Source organism: Lactuca saligna, chromosome 8 (genome assembly GCF_052625555.1).
Source record: "Lactuca saligna cultivar CGN05327 chromosome 8, ASM5262555v1, whole genome shotgun sequence".
Lineage (NCBI taxonomy): Eukaryota > Viridiplantae > Streptophyta > Magnoliopsida > Asterales > Asteraceae > Lactuca > Lactuca saligna.
The window spans coordinates 54,535,767-54,555,344 of record NC_136424.1 but is presented as its reverse complement, the minus strand read 5'-3'; the positions used below and the strand labels follow the sequence as shown (position 1 = coordinate 54,555,344).

Here is a 19,578-nt window from a genome sequence, read left to right as displayed (position 1 = left end):
AAGGGAAATCTACAAAACAATCCATATGTTTTGGCTCTATTGACAAGAACAGTCACCTCTGATTTTTTTTTTCTTTTTTCTTTTTTGCATTTTAACCATTGAAACCTGTAACATCCGGATTTTCAAGTATTTTATATTTATTTTTTTGGCATAATTAGGGTTGCTACGATATGGTGAAGGACCACCGCGATGTGGCAAGTTTGGATTATAACGCGTGTTTCATTTTAGCCACCACGCCATGGCAGCAAGTGGCCACGACGTCCCAGCCACCTTTTGGCAAACTCTAATTTTCCAGGTTTGCTCCCTATTTAAAGGAATGATGAGGCTAGGGTTAGCTCATCCTCAACCTCCATCAGCCTCCTCAATTCATGAAGAAACTCTAATGTCTTTCCTTTATTGTTAAAGTTCGTTTTGGTGTTCTTAGAAGCTATTGAAGAAAGAAGGAAGAAGTAGTGAGCTAGGATCCAACAAGCAAGTCTCCATTCTTCACCTTGGCACTCTTCTGGATCTTTGTAAGTGTCCTATATTCGACAAGTCTGATCCATTTTATGTTCATTCCCAGGCCAAGATTAATTAAAAACTCCCTTGTGTGTACAATATAATACAAAAAACACATACAACATAAACTTATTAAAAGTAGTGCAATACATTTTTTATTTATTATTTTCTTATCAATAAAAGCAAATTTTATAACAACTACCTATAACTATGTTTTCTTGAACAATTTCTTTGTTTTGAACAATATGATACAAGATTTTTATTTTGTTGAATTGCTAACCATTAATTTGATAATATACAGTCCTATTACTCATTAGAATTAGAACTTCCATGAGGACAGATACATCAATAGAAACCTGAATATGAACACAACAAATAACATTGTCAATGCAAAATCTGTAAAATTAAGTACTACCACAAATAACTTATCTCATATGCCAATTACACCATAAAAACTAGTCTGACAATAATCAACTCTCCTAAATTAAGATTAATTATCTCTGTTCAATCTAATTTTTCTTTTCTGGTGTGTAATTAGCTGTTTATACTTTTTTTTCCCAAAATCATACAAACCTTGAATAAATTCTACCTCAGATCAAGCAACTACTCTTAAAATCAAAACAAATACTAATATTGAAAGAACAATGTTTCAAAGGGTGAAATATTACTCAAAAAGGTGATATACATGCATTATGCATCATAAAATTTTAGAATCATAAATGGGAAATCAAATTATGATAAACAGAGAAATAAAGTGATTTCTTTTCCCGGTGTTGGCTTATTGTGACACATTCAAGATTTCAAAATTTCAAAGCGACGGGGTGAATTTTATTACATGGGTATTCCGTCTTCTCATTCTCTGAATTGGCATGAAATCTCCTCGTCTTCTGAAACCTTTACCACATTCAAGATGCGCATGCGTGCACCCATGATGTAATGTCGTCGTCCTTGATGCCCATATTAAGATTGATGGTGGACTTGGACCTTTATTTATATTAAAAATTGGGCCAAATAATTACTATACCTATAAGAGGTGGACTAAAATTGATGTCACTGTTAAGTTGATGCTCTGGGCAGTGGCCCGGCTCGCAATGCCCTTGGATCAGCCCTGATACCTGATTTTTATTATGATACGTTGCTAGATCATGAGTTTTGTCCCATAATCTTCTTATTCCAGTTAGATATCATGGTGGGATCTTATAAAGTTTTCAACTTTATGAATCTATGGGGCATTTGGTGTAGCTTGTGGCTTGGATCTGAAGTTTGGTTGTATTTTGAAGTCATGCATGGGATTTAGGTCATAAACTCTCTTTTTGACCTAATATGGGTTCAAGACATGCATGTCTATAAATCACCAACTTTTATGTTGGTTTTAGTGTTATAAACACTTATGGAAAATATGGGCTTCATATTTAAAGGAATAAGTTCTTAATGGTTAAGTACATGCCTTGTGGAATCTAGGTTTTGAGTTTTGGACCCGTTGGATGGTCCTAATGGGTAAAGTTAGAAACTTTATCCTTCTAGACCCTGTTTTAGACTAGATATGGGCTTTAAATCTCGTCGGGTTGGAGAAAACATGTTAATCCACTAAGTTTTTTGGAACCCAGTTACCACGATGTGGCATCATGTCACCATACCGTGGCGATTGGGGTTATATCAGTTGTTTTGTCATCATGTGCCCATGACATCGACAAGTGTAACATTCCATTCCAGGTACTACTTCTTTGGTCCCTTAATTTTGATAATTTAACAATTTTGGTCCCTCGTATGTTGGGCGTACGTTTGGTACGCTTAACATACGAGATTGCTTTGGTCGCGAGGGGTTTAACTGCGTACGGTTGGGCGTACATGGTGTACATGGGGAATATGTCTTCCTGGTTCAAACCCTAATTTTTAGGTTTTAAACCCTATTTAAATATCATTATGGCCTTTAGACACCTACCCTCATCAGCCTCCATTATTCATTTCATCAAATTAAAACCCTAATTTATCCTTTGAGAGTTCTTGAGCTTTGGAAGTGATTTTGGGGCATTTTTGTGTGTATGCAAGAAGAAGGAGCTTGGAGACCAAGCATTTTTTTGAGGTTGAGCTTTCAGATCCAGAGTCTTCATCAACTTTGGGAGCTAGAGAAGGTATAAAGCTCTTACCTTCATGATTTATTTTGATATTTAGAGTTTAGGGCTTGTTTGTGAGTTTTATTTGGTCCCACGGGTTCTCTTTGTGAGTTTGGGAAACTCCGGGAGTTAGATATGTTAGATCTCAGCCTCTTTATTGTTCTTGATGCATAAAAATGTCATCTTGATGGTTGTTATTGGTCCATGCAAGAGTTTGAGTTCTTATTATGAGTATTGTTGGACAAAAATGGATGTTGGGTTCCATTAAGACATGTTAAGTGTTAAAGTTGCCAACTTTATGTATTATAACCCTAAAATAGACAATATCTGAAAGTTGGACCTTATGGCTTAATGGATTAAGCACTAAATAGCTTTGGGTGGCAAGTAACCCAATACATTAGGCGTACCAAGTGGTATGCTGAGTGTAGTGGCGGTCGAGTAATTAAACGTACAATGCGTACGCCGAGTGTACACCTCATAGTGGGATTTTGGACTTTGGTTGCGATTTGGACTTTTGGGCCTTAGTTAGGTTTTGGGCCTTGGCCTGTTTAAAGTATCAGTGAGCCTCAGGATTCTGTTAGTGGGCCTTAAGTTGTATGTTTTGGGCCTTTATGGGCCTTGGGGGCCATTATTGTGTTATTGGGCGAAGTTTGGTTAGGCCTATTAGGGGAAGGGCAAAATAGCCTTTTATCCTAAGAGTTTGGGTTTGGGATTTTAGACCTAAGGTTAAGGTTTATAACCTGATTTTGATTAGGGTGATTTGTTTGTATTTAGTGTGGGATCGTCCGATTCTGAATCCAAGCAGCTAGTTATTTATCAGCGGACTGAAGTGAGTTTTCTCACTGTATCAATGGGTTGAAGGCACCAAAGAAAACTCATTATTTATGATATAGGATGCTAGCTATAGTTTTTTATATATGTATGAAAGACTAGGATTTGACCCCTGGAAATTATATGAAAGACCAGGATGTGGCCCCTGACATCTGTATGAAAGACCAGGATCTGGCCCTAGCACCTGTATGGAAGAACGGGATTAGGCCCTCGATAGGAATTATTTCTAAGAGTATGATTTGGCCCATAGCACTAACTTATTTAAGTATGGTATGTAGTACTTGGGGAAACTCACTAATATTTTGCTTACAGTTTATATTTTTGGTTTAAGGTACTTCAGGTACTCAGGGGAAGAGCCCGACATGATGGTACAACATTCTCCCTCACTTTTTTACGCACTATTGATATTGTTACTCTGATAATTTGACATTATTATTATGTAATGGTTTTGGAACAATTTGATGACTATAACTCTTGTTTAAAAATGAAAAATTTTATCATGGTTTTTGGGTCGTCACACTAAGGAAGGCCACATCATGGATGGTGTTGGCTTCTTTGACTTGGTTTCAGATTAGGTTTAGAATCGTGGGCCACGACATGGCCAAGGATGGACATGACATGGTGAGTCAACTTTGACCATTGACTTTGACTTTTCTTTTGCATCAACTTTTGGTCAAACCCCTAGTCTTGGAAGAAAAGCTAAGGGTCTACTTTATATGTTCGTATAGGTGGTTGTTAGCATATGTATTGGCAGCAGTAGTAGTAGTTGCAGTTGATCATTGTTTGATAGGTGACTCTCTTCACTGTACCTGTAGGTCGAAGGCACCAATGTTGGCCTATCATATTATGTGTGTAGGATGATATTGGTCTTTGTGACACTAGCTTATATGCATGTATATGTTTGTTGTCTTTGTGACTCTTTCATGTATGTGTTTGTTTTATATATATCATTATGGGTGGGGTACATTATGTTGTGAGCGGGGTCGTATGTGATTTAGGCAGGGCTCCTTATGCTGTGGTGGGGCCCGTTTATATGTATGTGGTATATCGTATTTTGGGGGGAAATCACTAAGCTTTGTGCTTATAGTTTTAAGTTTATGGTTTCAAGTACTTCAAGCTCGAAAGGGAAGGGTCCGGCGTGATCGCACTGAATCCACTAACATTCTGTATTTTATGATATGATTTGTACTCTAATAACTATTTGATACATTATCACACTTGATGGGTTTTGAAATGAATGAATGATGTTTCTATTTTCTTTTAAAATGAAATATTTACTTAGAAATTTTTGGGATGTTACAAAACCAGTAAACATTTACAAAACAACCCTTGTACATGGTTAGTGTTGGGTTTAAGGGTTAAATTGCAAAAATAAATCATGAATGACTTTTTCGTTAATAAGATTAACGTTTAAAGACTTTTCTGGATATTTTTTAATATATATTAAATTTATTTGAAGAAAACTTATATTTATTTATTAAAAAACATAAAATAAAATATCATATATATCCCTTTCATTAAAAAAAACTTATTTTTATTAAAAAAATATAATAATGATAATTTATTGATAGATGTTATTTTACGCATCTTTTAGGGTGGTTTTCATTTGAATTTGGCATCATTTTTATCTTATTCCATATACATTAGCATAAATAATGTCCAGTTCATGTTTATCCTCAAAATTCGTGTACTGTTCATGTTTTTATGCCGTTTTAGATATTTCGAGTGGAGCAAGGATTTAGGAGTAGCTTTGGATGCATATTTGGAGCTAAACGAAGCTAAAACATACAAAGAAGCTGGAAGTTGGGTTAGATTTGTTGAAACTGAAGAGTTCGCATGCGAAATGCGTGTTTTTTGAGAAAATATCATCGTGTTTTCCCTTCTATGATTGTGCTTTACCTTCGCAAAATTTTATGCCAAAAATCAGAGTTTAGGGACTTCGAAGCAAAATTTTGATCGTGTTTTTGCAAACCACGATAGTGTTTTTGAATAAAGTGTCCAAAATAGCATTGCACTTCATTAAACAAAAAAAAAAAAGGAAACTTTCAGGACTTTGAAGGGAAAATGCGATCACATTTTTAAAAAAATCACGTTTTTTGGTTGTTGGCTCGTATATAAAGGCTCCATATCTGATTATTTTATACCTTAGACGTTCCCAGATGACAAAAACGACTTTTGAAGGAGATTTTCTTCACATTTTCATCACTTTCAGAATATCAGAAGGTTGTAGATCATCTCATTCATCTAGATTAGTAATTTAATCTTTCTTTTTATTATTTTCGATCGAATTTTTTCCATGTCTGTATTAGGGTGCAAAGTCACACTTAGATGTGGAGTGTTATGCCTTACCCACTTGTATGTGTAAATGGGTTGAGTCTTCCTATAAATAGGAAGTGAGTGATTCCTATTATGTACTGAACACTTTGAGAGAATTAGTTTAGAGAGAGAAATAGCAAACCCATTTTGTAATCTTTCTAATGCAATCTAATGAGAGCTAAACCCATATTTATTTACTCTTGTGTGTTCATGTTCATGATTTGTATGATGATTCACTAGATCTTTCTAATTCCGCACATGCCATCATAATCAACACCACTACAATTGGTATTAGAGCGGGTGTTCTTGATTTGATCTAGAATTGATCCATGATGGCATTCAAGATTTGGTGATTCTTCATTTGATTTTTGATCTTCATGTTTTAGAGAGTTTGGATTCGAGAAATCGAATTCATCTTTGATTCTATTCATAATTTGATTTTCTTCACTAGAATTCAAGTGATTTTTACTTTCTCTCTTTAGAAAACCCATTCAAAATCACTTTCTCTTTCTATAAAAACCAAAGATCTTATCGATTGATCAATGATGGAAGAAACAATTCGTGAAAAATAGTTTATGGAGGATAGTCCATGGTCATTTAGTTTTGAAGGAGTTCTCAATTGTTTTGTAACCAGGTATTTCAAACAAAATTCACTCATTTCTAGTAAGAAATGTGAATGCGGAAAGTTTAATGGATATCCTCTTGATCATGATCATCATAAGGCATTGCTTAATCGTTTATTAACAACTTATCATGAAAGAAGGAAGAAGAAGAAAGACGATGAAGTAATTGAAGGAATGTGTCTTGATGAATGCATATATGGTGATAATGTTCTTGCTTCTTACCCGGACGTTCTTGATATTCAAGAAAAGGAATTCAAGTTGATTCTTATGAAGCTGAAAAAGTTTTTTGCTTGATTAGAGTTCAAAACGATAATATTTTGTGTTCTTGTGATTCGTTTGAACAAATGATTCCTTATCAAAAGCAAGTAATCCAAGAAATTCACAAGTATCAAACTCCAAAAGATTTGATTCAAACTTACAAAGTTGAAGTTGTGAAAAGTGGGTTTGTTCATGAAATCAAATATTCAAGTAGCAAAAAGATGAGAAAGAAAAAGAAGAAGAAGATTAAATGCAAAAACAAGCGGATTTACTCACAAAAATCGTCAAATGTTGTGAAGTCGAAATCCGTGAAGCAAATTTGGGTTCCAAAGCAACAATCTCCAAAGGTTTGATTGAATTTGAAGTCAAAACCCAAAAGTGTTGGCGGTTCTTATGAAGTCGTTTTTGGATCGTTGAAGAACATGAAGAACGAGTTGTACATCAAACATCGTGGGTGATACAATGTTCAAATTGGAGATTTTCTCGTTCCAACAAAAGAACCAAGATCTTCTAAATTCGATTCGTTCGTTGCAAAAGGAACTCGAATCATTAAAAAGGTATCTCAAATCCTCAAATGGATTCCAAAACATCCAAGATTTTGATTCGTGCTTTACGTTTTTCATATTTGATCGATTTGCCTCATTGGATCAAATCTGTTTCAACCCCATTGATGATCTGATAAATTTTTTTAAAAGATCAATTACGAAAATCAAAATCAAATTCGATTTTTTTACTGTTCATCTTATCGAAACTTGAGTCCAATCAATTTCTCCATTCGTTGATTCGATCCATGTTAGAAGCCCAAACTCAAAATCTGTTCATTGTTCTTTTCATTATCTGATTGAGCCCATAATGTTTTCGAATACTGTTCATTAATATGATACTTGAGCCCAAAATCTAATTAGCTCAAAATTTGTTTCGTCAACGTCGTTTGATTTAGTCCTATATGTTCACGATTTTTTTCCTTCTTCTATGATTGATTCACTTTGTATCATATCGATTGATGTTCAAGTCTTATTTGTTCGATTGGATTATTGAACGAACAAATCAAGAAGTTGAATGCTTGATTTAATGGTTCAAAGAAGGATCAAACTTGTTTTATGAAGATAAATTTGGTGTTTGCCGACATTTGGAAAAGTCAAACACAAGGAAAAGTCAAAATTGAAATCATATTTTGATTTCTATGATAATATTGTTATTGATTCAAGAGGTTATAAGGAAATCGAAATGGTTAGTAAAATCAAAGAAACGAAATTAGATCAATTGGTTGGAATGATTGGAGTAGGAATTTGATTTTTACTTGAGGCTGTGTTCATTTGAATAACATTGTTTTCGACTCGAATTCAAAGTGAGGAATTCGATGTTGGTATTGTGATCTTGGAGATCGAATCAAAGTGTATAGAATCGATGGATTGATTTTTGATTTTGGATGTTTGTTAATTGATGTCAATGTTTAATAAAAATTGAAGAATGCAAAGTGACTAGTCGAATTTCTTGAAAAAGACTATGTCCTGGAAATCGAAAGTTGTGGAATCGAAAATGATTTTAATGTTAGGGCCAAAATCGACTAGGAAAAGCGAAGGTTTTGAAATCAATTGGAGGTGTCGATTAGTGATCAATAAATTTGATTTTGTATTGTGTTAATAATGATGGCTTAATTTGTGTTATGAGAGGCTGATAATGAAGTGATGAAATCGACTTGTAGATGTCGATGCCTGTAATCTAAGTTCGAAGGCCATGGGTTAGATTTCGAAGGATAGATTGGGTTGTTGTTGATTTTGGAATGAACAATGACGTATTGTACGTTGATTTCAAAGGCTTGGAGTTGTGATTTTAATTTTGAAAGGTTGTATGTTGAGAAAGAAAGTTGTGAAATTGACGTCTTGATTTGGGAAGTTCAACTGATGATGGTTAATAGATTGGTAACGAAAAGATGGTATTTGTTTTGGGTTGATGAATGAAAAGCAAAGTGGATGTTGATTTTGATTTCGAAATTGACGTCTTGATTTGGGAAGGCTATATGCTTGATTTTGAAATACTTTGATGTCAATGTCTGATGGATATAATTTCAAAGGCTTGTTGTATGTATTGATATGTGATGATTGATGGGTATGTAAAAGCGAAGTCAAATGGCTCAGGAAGAATGTTTGGAGTCGAATATCAGTTGTCGATGCTTTGAGAACGAATTGTCGATGGTCTAGTAAAGAAGCCTTGGTTGTTAATTTCGAAGGGCTGATAACGAGTTTCGAAGGGTTAATGATGAGTAGTTAATGGGTCTTCGTTACCTGGGTAACGAATTGAAGAAGACAATGCATAGTTTTGAAACTCACCCCTGAAGTTTCGAAGACATGGAAGTTTAAACCCTTTTAGAAATAAGGTCCCGATTTCGACATTTTACGAGAAAAGAAACAGTATTTTCAGTTCAAACCCCTGAACTTTCGTCGAAATTTACAGTTTATACCCATATTCGACATTGGGGTATAATTTCGACATTTTGAAGAATTGTGAAGAAGTTTCATGTACAGTCCCTGCAGTTAATGCGAAGTTACACTATATGCCTAGTTCGCAAATGGGGGAGTGTTTCGTATCTTAAGCTATTTTTGGCACAACGGGTCCCTGCAGAATTCTGAAAGTGATAGTTTTTTCCCAGATTTTGGAAAATCTTGCAACTCTCACCTAAAAGTCGAAAATTTTCACAAATTGGAAATTTTTCAAGGCTTTTTCGTGATTGTTTTTCCATACAAGTTTGTTGATGTTTCATTTTTGGCACACATCAAGGGGGAGTTTTGTGATGAATAATCCCCAAGAGCTTCTCACCCATAATGGGTTTTATAATCATTTTTTGATTATAAAATGGGGGAGAATGAAGAATGGGTATTCAAAGCTTCTCAGGTTTTTTGGGTATTCATTTGTGGATTTGAAGATCGGTATCACTTCAAGGGGGAGTTTGGTCTTGATCGCACGAGCTCGTTGGATATTAAAGTTGGGACATCCAATCCTAACCTTGAGGGGGAGAATATTAGGGTGCAAAGTCACGCTTGGATGTGGAGTGTTATGGCTTACCCTCTTGTATATGTAATTGTGTTGAGTCTTTCCTATAAATAGGAAGTAAGTGACTCCCATTATGTAATGAACACTTTGAGAGCATTAATTTAGAGAGAGAAATAGGAAACCCATTCTGTACTCTTTCTAATTCAATCTAAAGAGAGTTAAACCCAAATTTATTTACTCTTGTGTATTCATGTTCGTGATTTGTATGATGATTCACTAGATCTTTCTAATTCCGCACATGCCATCATAATCAATACCACTACAGTTTTGCAAAACACTAGATTTCAGTTATGCATAGATTAATACTTTTCATATAATCAATCATTATACCTTGTTTTATTATTTGTGATTCTACCTAGATTTTTCTGTTTTGTGCTTAATGAATGTTTGATTTTACTTCCTTTTATCTTGATCACTTAATTTAGGATTAAATCAATTTATTTAATACGTTAATGAAATATGTAATTGTTCTAATAAACTGATAATAAGTAACAAGTATCAGATAGGTTCAGTGTTGGGATTTACTTCTTATATAAACTGAAATTTCATATTTTTACGCTTCTAAACTTATAAGAAGTATTGAATATTGTTGAGAATTTTACACAGATCGTAATGCAACTTTTCTAATTTGATTAAGAGCATGTTTAATTAGTTTAGTAAAAAGTTATGATTAACTGAAAAACTTGTTTTGGTTAATTAACTAGTTAAAAGAGAATATACTAGAGCTTGTTAGTTGTTATCAATAACAACTTAGATAGAATACATTTTAAATAATCAGGTTTGTGTTGATTGTTGATAGCTTCATTTTATTTACCTCTTTTTATAGTTTATTTTAGTACATTTCATTCGCATTTTAGTTAACTTTCATGCATATTTTCCCTTTTGTTATTTTTATGACCATTTCGGGGTACTTTCTAGTTTCTTGAGCATTATTGCAGATTTTCTTGGAAACTAGCAGGGCGGCACTCTTGGGAGGCGATTAGGCTTGAAGGGGATTGGGGATTTCGTGCTTGATGGCTATGAAGGTGATTCATGGGGTGGACTTGTCAATTGCTTGAAGGCTTGGAAGAATTGAGCTTTAAATTTGAAAGACGGGGGAGAATTCTTGAGTATGCAAGATCAATATTTGGGAGTTTGCAGAAGTTTTCTGTGATGTGGATAGACAAATTGGGCTCAAATTGAAGAAATATTGAAGAAAAATGGGCTAGAAGCTGATTGGACTCGAACTGGGCCAATGGATTAGCTGTGGGGGCCCAAAACTTGAAGAAGTCCAAAAATGCCGTCAGTCCCGCGGCCCGCGTAAGATTCCCCGCGGCCTGCGTGGATTCCTGACAAGGGCAATTTCGAGATTTTGCTAGGAGCTCTATATTGGGGAGGTTGGTGTGCCTCTTTAGCATTATCTTGGAGGTTCAATTTTGAGACTTTCTCTCTGGAGTTTGGAGCACTTTTGGAGGCCAAGAACACTTGAAGAATATCTTCTTTTCACCTCTTGAATCTTGTCAAATGTTTGGTACAATCTTATCTAACTTTGTTCATTTGAGTTTAGCCATGCTTGGCTAAACAAATCTTGGTTGACTTTTTGTTGAATCCTTTGAACTTTTGTTGGATGTTGAAGAATCTATGAACTTGTTCTTAAATCTTTATGGAAATGTTTTGTGTTTCATCATATTATCACTACTAGTATGTTTTTATTCATGAGTTTAAATATGTTTGTGGTGATTAGTTGGCTAATTTCTTGATTAAGTAAATGATCCTCAAATTAGCAAGCAACAAGTGATTTTTGTGTTGTTTTTGCTTCACACAATCATAAAAACATTTCCTCCAACATGGTGGTGAAAACATTTGACCCCTCTTGGATTTGGTGACTTTTTGGTTCTTAATGCTAGTTGACTTTCACTAATTACATGCTATTTGGAATTAGTGACTTTGACTAAGGAAATTGTAATGAGCTTCTCTAGCCATTTCAACAATTAAGAAAAGTCTAGGTAATCTCAAGCTCCTTGGATTACTATAGCCAAATTAAGGATTTAAATCAAAGTATTGCACCATTGGATTCTAATGATATGTTCATCAAAAGTCAAAGTGAGGAAACTTTAAGTCAACCATCTCTCCCTTATTGATTTTACATCAAACTCTTATTTTTGTTGCAATTGTCTATTTAAATCATAGTTAATTCTAGTTTGTTTCAAATATTTCAAAACATCAAAACCCCCATTTTTAATTTATTATCATATTCCAAGTATTTTTACAAAGAGATTTTTCATAGAGTTATCAAATTCAACCAATCTCCAGGGATTCGATCCCTTTACCACTATACACTATTTTAGTGTGTAATACTTAGGGTTATTATTTGTGTTGGCCTCGACAACCACCAATTGTATGATTAGGAAAGTCGTAACATACGTGAATTTACTTTTTATGACTGAGTTTTATTTACTTAATTTCACTGCTATTTTAGTTTTTAATTAATATTAAAAAAAATCTCCCTTTTTATAATTTTTGTTTTATGAATAGAATGTGTCTTACACAAATAGGCATTAACCATTAGGCGTGTTAACATTTATATATCATTTTTGGGATTTTTTGTTTAAGACCCCCGTAACAATGTGTTAACATTTATAAATCATTTTCGGGATTTTTTTTTTTTTTGTGATTGTCTTTAATAAATACCATTACTAAATCATAAAGATGTCATCTAAATACAATTTCAAAATAGAGATTCATGATATATATATATATATATATATATATATATATATATATATATATATATATATATATATATATATATATATATATGTGGCCTAGAAATGTATTTCTTTCGAAAAATCAACAAAATTCATATTAACTATATTTAGAATGTGTTTTTGTAACTATTGTAGCTCTTGGGTTATTGCCATAAACGCTCTCATATTTACATGAAATATGTGGTTATGTCCTAAGTCCAAATTTCTGGTCATTGATGTCGCACATTTAGGTATGTTTTGTCATTTGGGATTTTTATCAAGTTAAGGAGAGAAAAAGCAATATATGGACAATGGTGATGATAGTGGGTTTGAGATGGTGCTGATGGTGGCTACCACTGTTTTGTCGTGAATATGGTGTTGTTGGTGACAAAGGTTGGTGGTTGTGACAGAGTGTTGTGGTGGTGATGTGTAATAGGAGGGTGCAAAACGTAATATAAAGTTGAAATTTAGAAAAAATGACAAATGTAAGACATTAATGAACACAAAAACGAACTTTTGTTGATTTGTAATAAGAAGTGCGTTTCTAGGCCACATAGTTTGCAATGATCTTCGGTAACTTGTAACTTAATGGTAACACTTTATATTCAATACCTAAAAATCAAGGTTGTTAAAATCATTCGACGGTAGCTCGACGGTCAACTGGTGTTAAGGGATTAATAGGTCTTGGCGATGATTAATCGGGGACCATAGATTATTAATAAAATATTAAAATGAATCAAATATTAATATATCTTAAGCAAAACAAGTACTTCAAAGTTAGAAAAAAAAAAAAAATTTGTAATTTGAAATTTTGAAAATATGAAAATTTGAACATTTTGGTATAATATTTGAAATTTTGAAAATTTGAAAATTTTAGAGTAAAAAAATTGATTTTTTGAATTTTATTTTAAAATTTTAAAATTTTGACTTTTTTGACTTTTGTTGACCGATTAATCCTAAATTTCCGATTAATACCCTAATCATCGACAGTTGGAGAACGTCAAATGATTAATCGTCAATTAATCTCAATTTCTGGAACCTTGCTAAAAACTCAACAACGAAGTAGCATTTAGCTTAGAAATACACTTTCTAGCGACAAATCAACAAAATCATCTTAAGTTATATATGATATAGATGATATTTTTATGATTGTAATAATGATATTTATTAAAGAGAATCACAAAAAAATTTTAAAATAAATTATAACGATTATGTTTTTTAATAAAAAAAGAGGGTTAATGTCACAAAAGTCCTCAAGTTTATAGAAATTGTCAGTTTTATCCACAATTGTTTTTTATGTTCGTTAATGCCTCATACTTAGCAAGATTTTGTCATTTTAGGACATTTATCCAGTTTTGCTCTCCTTAGTCGGTCACCCAAGCTTCCTGGATGCATACTTGGATTCATTTGCTAACGTGAAAGCTGACATAGTGTGTCACGTCAGCTTGGAACACTTATAAGAAATGATATGGGCTTATTTAGTCATAGAAATCATTCATTATTTTATTAATTATTGTTGATTTTATATCACTTTATGGAAGAAAAAAAAAAGGTACTTAATTAGCTTAATATTTCAATTTCAACAATAAAAGGCATGCTTGGTTGAAAAAGTAAGAGGATTGAGTAATTGAATGCTTAGTGTAACACCCGTAGATCAAGGCTAGTCAATTTAGAAACAATAAGCGTCAAAAATGACTTTTTGATAGAAGATTATTTAGGATGAATAATCCTAACTAAGTTGTAGTATATGTTACAAGGTTTCCGTGCATATAAAGAACGCCAAAATCCGAGTTATAACGAAGAAGTTATGACTTGTTAAAGTTTCGCGACAGAAACGGAACAACGCTGAATGACGTAAAAAAAAGTGAATTTACGTTAGAGTGATATTTAGCTTTAGCGATCTAAACGAGAATCGAAGGTCTCGTTGTTAGTAACGAAACGACGAAAAGTTAGGCAAGAACGGACGTCGGACGAAGAAGTTATGAATTTATAACGAAATTTTCTGTCCCGGCCAATTAAAAATAAATAATAAAAATAAAGTCAAAATTAGCCGACGGAATCTAAATGAAAGTCGTAGAACGTAGTCTCACCTTCGCGTGGATATAAAGAACGTCAAAAACGGAGTTCGTATGAAGGAGATATGAATTTTCGAAGTTTATTAAATAATTAATAATTAAAATTAATTATTAAACCCCGGCATTATCCGAAGAGGAGTCAGCGGTCCGATCCGAAGTACGCCCCGCGTACACCGAGGATGTCGACACTCGCATCAAGTGGCTTCGGATGACGCATGCAGTGACGAATTCGGACGCGTACGCCCCACGTACCTCGAGGCTCCAGCCTCCTATAAATAGGATGCGAGGGCAGCCGGCTTCTTTGCTATTTTTCTCCATTCTCTCTCCCGTTTTGCCTCGATTTGCGTGCCAGAAATACCCCGAAGCCCCGGTAATATTCTCGAGCCCCAAAGCAAGTCCCGAGATCCCGGAGATCCCGAGAAGTGCGGTTCCCGAGCCGAAGCTCTGCCCGCGAGAAGTTCGATTTTTGTGGAGATCTTCCAGATCTACCGAAGAATACTACTTCTGCAAGTCGTAGTGTTGTCCGATCATCTTCTGATCAAGTGAGTGTATACTACCTTTCATAAACACGATAATAATACAAGTATGGTTTGAGTGTATTAAGTTTATTGTTGTTTAAATGTGTGAGTGTGTAGTTACTTTCTTCTAACACATAAATATGATGTATTTGCTATGAAATACGTGCTATGTGTTTATATGTTATTTGTCTATTTGAGATGGGCATGGAAATTGGAGTTTTATACAGGTGTTAAATGATTTAAACTGTGTAAGTATTTATATCTACAAAATTATTGGGTAGAACATAGGTAGATGGAATAGTTGGTGACTATGGAGTTAGCGCCTATTGTATAAACCTTGGCGACTATGGAGTTAGCGCACGTTGAGTAAACTTTGGCGACTATGGAGTTGGCACTTGTTGAGTAAGCCTTGGCGACTATGGAGTTAGCGGTTGTTAAGTGAACCTTGGTGACTATGGAGTTAGCGCCAGATAACTATGGATTTAGTACTTGATAAATAAGCTTTGGCAGTAATGGAATTCGTGCCAAATTCCTTACGAATAAATGAATGAAGGATAGTTGGTTCTTAGGGTAAAACCTTAAGAAGATAATGAGGATGGGTAATTGGGTTGATTGTTTGCTGATTACATATAATAATTATATTATTGTGGGTTGAAAACCCTATATGCTCACCAGGCTCCCAAGCCTGACCCACTCAGTTTTCTTTACATTACAGGTGATGGCACAAGAGTATAAGTCGGTGGACTTGACGAGAGATTTTGGATTATAGATCAGTAGTCATAAATAACTGTTGTAAGATTTATTTTATATTGTTTATGCTTTTGGTCTATATCGAACATGCCATCCCGATGTTTTATTATTTAATGAAAATACATTCTCTTTGAGAAATGTTTTGATAAATTTTATCATATTTTATTTTGGGAACAAATTCCACAACTCTTTTAATCAAAAGATTACTCTGATTTTATAAAACAAAGCATAAACAAATCGGTCTTTTCTGGCCGTGAAATTGGGGATGTCACACTTAGAGATTGAAGATTAAAGAAAGAAGCTGAAAAAAAAAAGAAGGAACTCAACGAGTATTTAGCACAAACTCGACAAATTGGTTAGAATATTCCCGATTTAAAGATGCATTGCCGTACACGCTTTATACGCGAATTATTGAAAAAACTCGTCGAGTTATTATAAAAAACTCGACGAATTGGAATGATTTTTGGTAACTATAAATAGATAACTTCTAGGCCCGTAAACCTAACTTTTGTTGGAGGCTAGCTGCGACTTTTGAAGATCAGAAGGGTTCTTGGAGCTGCTATTTTCGAGATTTCAACATAAGAGGCCATTTCAAAGAGAATCAAAGGCAAACAATCATTCTTCTTTTATTAATCTTTGTTTTGAACCATGTTTGAATCATTAGATTTTGAAATTAGGTTATTATTTACTGTAGATATGAGCTAAAAGCTTTTTACTTCTGTTTGGATGAGATAATCTTATGAACATGGTTTGATTGAGTGGTTGAATTGATATTAATTTGGTTATTCATCTTGTTAAGCTTATTAAAGATCCTTATGTATTAATGATAAATGTTTTTAGTTAGCAAATAAGTGATTGAGTTGCATGAATATCTTCTTGATTACTTGATTCATATAGTTTTATGAATATAAGGTTGTATGCCTAAGAATAGTGAATATGAAACTAGGGTTAACTATAAAATGTGTAAATCAATGTGTGAGCATATGTGATGAACAACCATACATGAGTTGATTGAATTGAACAAATTTGATTAACTATTATTATAAGTCTTGCTTGATACGAACTGAACACTATGAAACTTGTTAATTTAATCACTTGATCACTGTTTGAATTAACTTGTCTACTAAATGATTAGTAATAATGAACATGAACCCAATCATATTAGGAATCGGTAACCAGTGATGTATTAATTCGTTGCACTTACCACGAAATTAACCATAGGAATAAGTGAATCGAATCTACACAGAAGTCTCTTTATCATTGCATCTAGTTGTCCTTTTTAGTTCTTCTTAGTTGTTAATTGTCTTTGTTTGAGTTTGAAAGTCCTTGTTTAAGTTTCTAGTCTTGCAAAACTAGAGAACCCCCCCCCCCCCCCCCCCCCCTCGTTTATTAATTGTTTTATTTAGATAATATTAGTATTAATTTTAGCTGTTACCGTTCCCTGTGTTCGATATCTTACTTGTTTGAACTAAACTACTATCGATAGGTATACTGCCTACGTGTGTTTGTTTAAATTTAAGTTTGTTAAGATTAAAACTAGTTCGTTTTACACACATCAAAAAAAAGGAAGCGCTGCTAAAAAGATGTTATTATTATTATTGTTGTTGGTATAAACAACAAACTTATTTTGTATAAAAACATATTAAACATAGTTTATGGTATATGTGTATTTATTTTGTAAGAACATATTTATATAAATACAAATATAAAAATGCTAAATAAATTTATATTTTTTTGTACATATTAAAACATTTCTATATATAATTTATTCATATAAAAAATGTTAAAATGCGATTATACATGATATATACATATAATTAATATAAAAGTATATTCATGCACTTTTATATGTATAAAAATATTTTTATACATTTAAATATGTATAAAAATGTTATTTAAATGTACATACATATAAGAACATTCTGATACATATAAAAACATATAAAGATATTGTTGAGCGTATTTATATCTTATTTTCATATTTGTATGTATATAATATGTGTTTATACGACTCTTTCAAAATAAAATGTTTTTATACGAAATTAATGTATTATTGAAAGTAATAATAATAATAATGCATTAGTTATATTTGTTAATAAAAAATAATAATAATAAATATGAAAGCTTCGTTGGCTTGGTGATAAGGCGCTTGCCTTGTGTTTCCCGTGTCCCGAGTTCGAGTCTCACACCTACAATTTCTTCTCTTCAACGCCATTGATTTTCCTTCCAAATATCAAGCTGACTTGGCACTCCGTGTAAGCTGTCATGTCAGCATTTACCACCACACAAACACTTGGTGACCGAAAAATCATACTATTGACAACTGACAATTTTATTTTGAGTTTTTTTAACAAAAATAAATATCAGTTTTCTTCAAATAAATTTAATCTTTATGAAAAAAATCTTCCAAAAGCTTCTTAAACTTTAACCTTAACGAATCAGTTACAAAAATTATTTTATAAATTTTTATCGGTTCTCGACACTATTTTTTTTTATCGATAGAATCAAAATATAAGGATTTTTTTACATACATTTTTTTATAATAATGTCACTCATTAAATAGTAATAAAGTCAAAAAAATAAATTAACTTAGCCAAACAAACATGTTAGTAATTTACACCAACTTCAATTTTAATCTAAACATCTCAAAACATTACATATAATAATAGCTTGTAAATCCTTAAAACAGTTACCCCTAAACAATTTACACAACCAGTTACTGTCACTACCATTCACACACACAAAATAATAATAATAATAATAATAATAATAATAATAATAAATAATTCAAAAATCAAAAGAACAATTAGCACTAAAATCCCCTAAAATTAATTGTGTATTTCAATCAAGCCCCAACCGGAGCAGCTACCAGTGTTTTCACCTTAGGTGGACGACCTCTTCCCGCTCGCTGACCACTCGCCGAAGGTGTAGCCTTCACAGTTGAGCTCCCTAGCTTCGGTGGACGTCCACGTTTCCGACCGCTTACGGACGGAGTAACTGCCATCGGAGCAAGAGGGTCTCTCGGTTTTGGTGGACGACCTCTGGGTTTCACCGGAGAAAGGACGGTATCTGGCGGAAGAGGTTCCTTGGCTTTCGGCGGCCGGCCTCGGCCTCGGCGGAGGGAGGCGTCTGCTTCGGGCTTAATGTAGTTGTTCTTAACCATGATGAGTTGACCGGCGGCTTTCATTTTGTGGAGGTGGTGGGTGAGGAGAGTTGAGTGCGCCGCCGGGAGGTTGCCGTAGGTGGCTTCGATGTGCTTCGAAATCGCCGATTTGTTAGCTCCGTTCTTCTTGTCTATAACCTCGATCGCAGCAACGATTAACTGAAATTTTGTGAAATTAAGACGAATTAATAGGTACCCAGATCATAAATCAAGCTTAATTTTGACCAAATCTGTTGAAATCAAGGGATTTCGAGAAACAATCATGTATAGAACAAAACCCAAATAGATAATCAAGTTCAATTTCATGATCATTGATCAGAAACCAAAATGCTGCATTTAGTTGGTAAAAAGAGTGTTAATCGAAAAATGAAGCTTAAATTTAGAAAATAAAACCAAATTTCATCAGATAATCAAAAGGAAAGTGTGATATTAAGTTCCATAAGCTTATAACTCATGAAGATTGTTGGATAATCAACAAAACCTAAGTTGACATTTGAAAATTAAGCATAAATACGATTTGCATCAGTAAAAACGCAACAGATGTTTCGATTATATAACCTCAGGGTACTGAGGAAGAGACAAGGGAGGAGGAGTAAGTTCTTGAGTAGCCATGGCGGTTTTGTTTGGGAAGAAAAAGATGGTGAGTTGAAAGACT

The 19,578-nt window shown here is 33.6% G+C and overlaps 1 protein-coding gene across 1 annotated transcript; it reads right to left on the bottom strand.

Annotated features, from left to right (window-relative positions):
• Positions 1 to 18,364: 18,364 nt before the first annotated feature.
• On the bottom strand, positions 18,365 to 19,578 carry LOC145008300 (HMG-Y-related protein A-like). The gene is made up of 2 exons (XM_078966916.1): positions 19,482 to 19,578; positions 18,365 to 19,082 (listed from the first exon to the last, which is right to left on the bottom strand). The coding sequence occupies exons 1-2, from the start codon at positions 19,533 to 19,535 to the stop codon at positions 18,606 to 18,608; spliced, it is 531 nt and encodes a 176-aa protein (XP_078823042.1). The 5' UTR covers positions 19,536 to 19,578; the 3' UTR covers positions 18,365 to 18,605.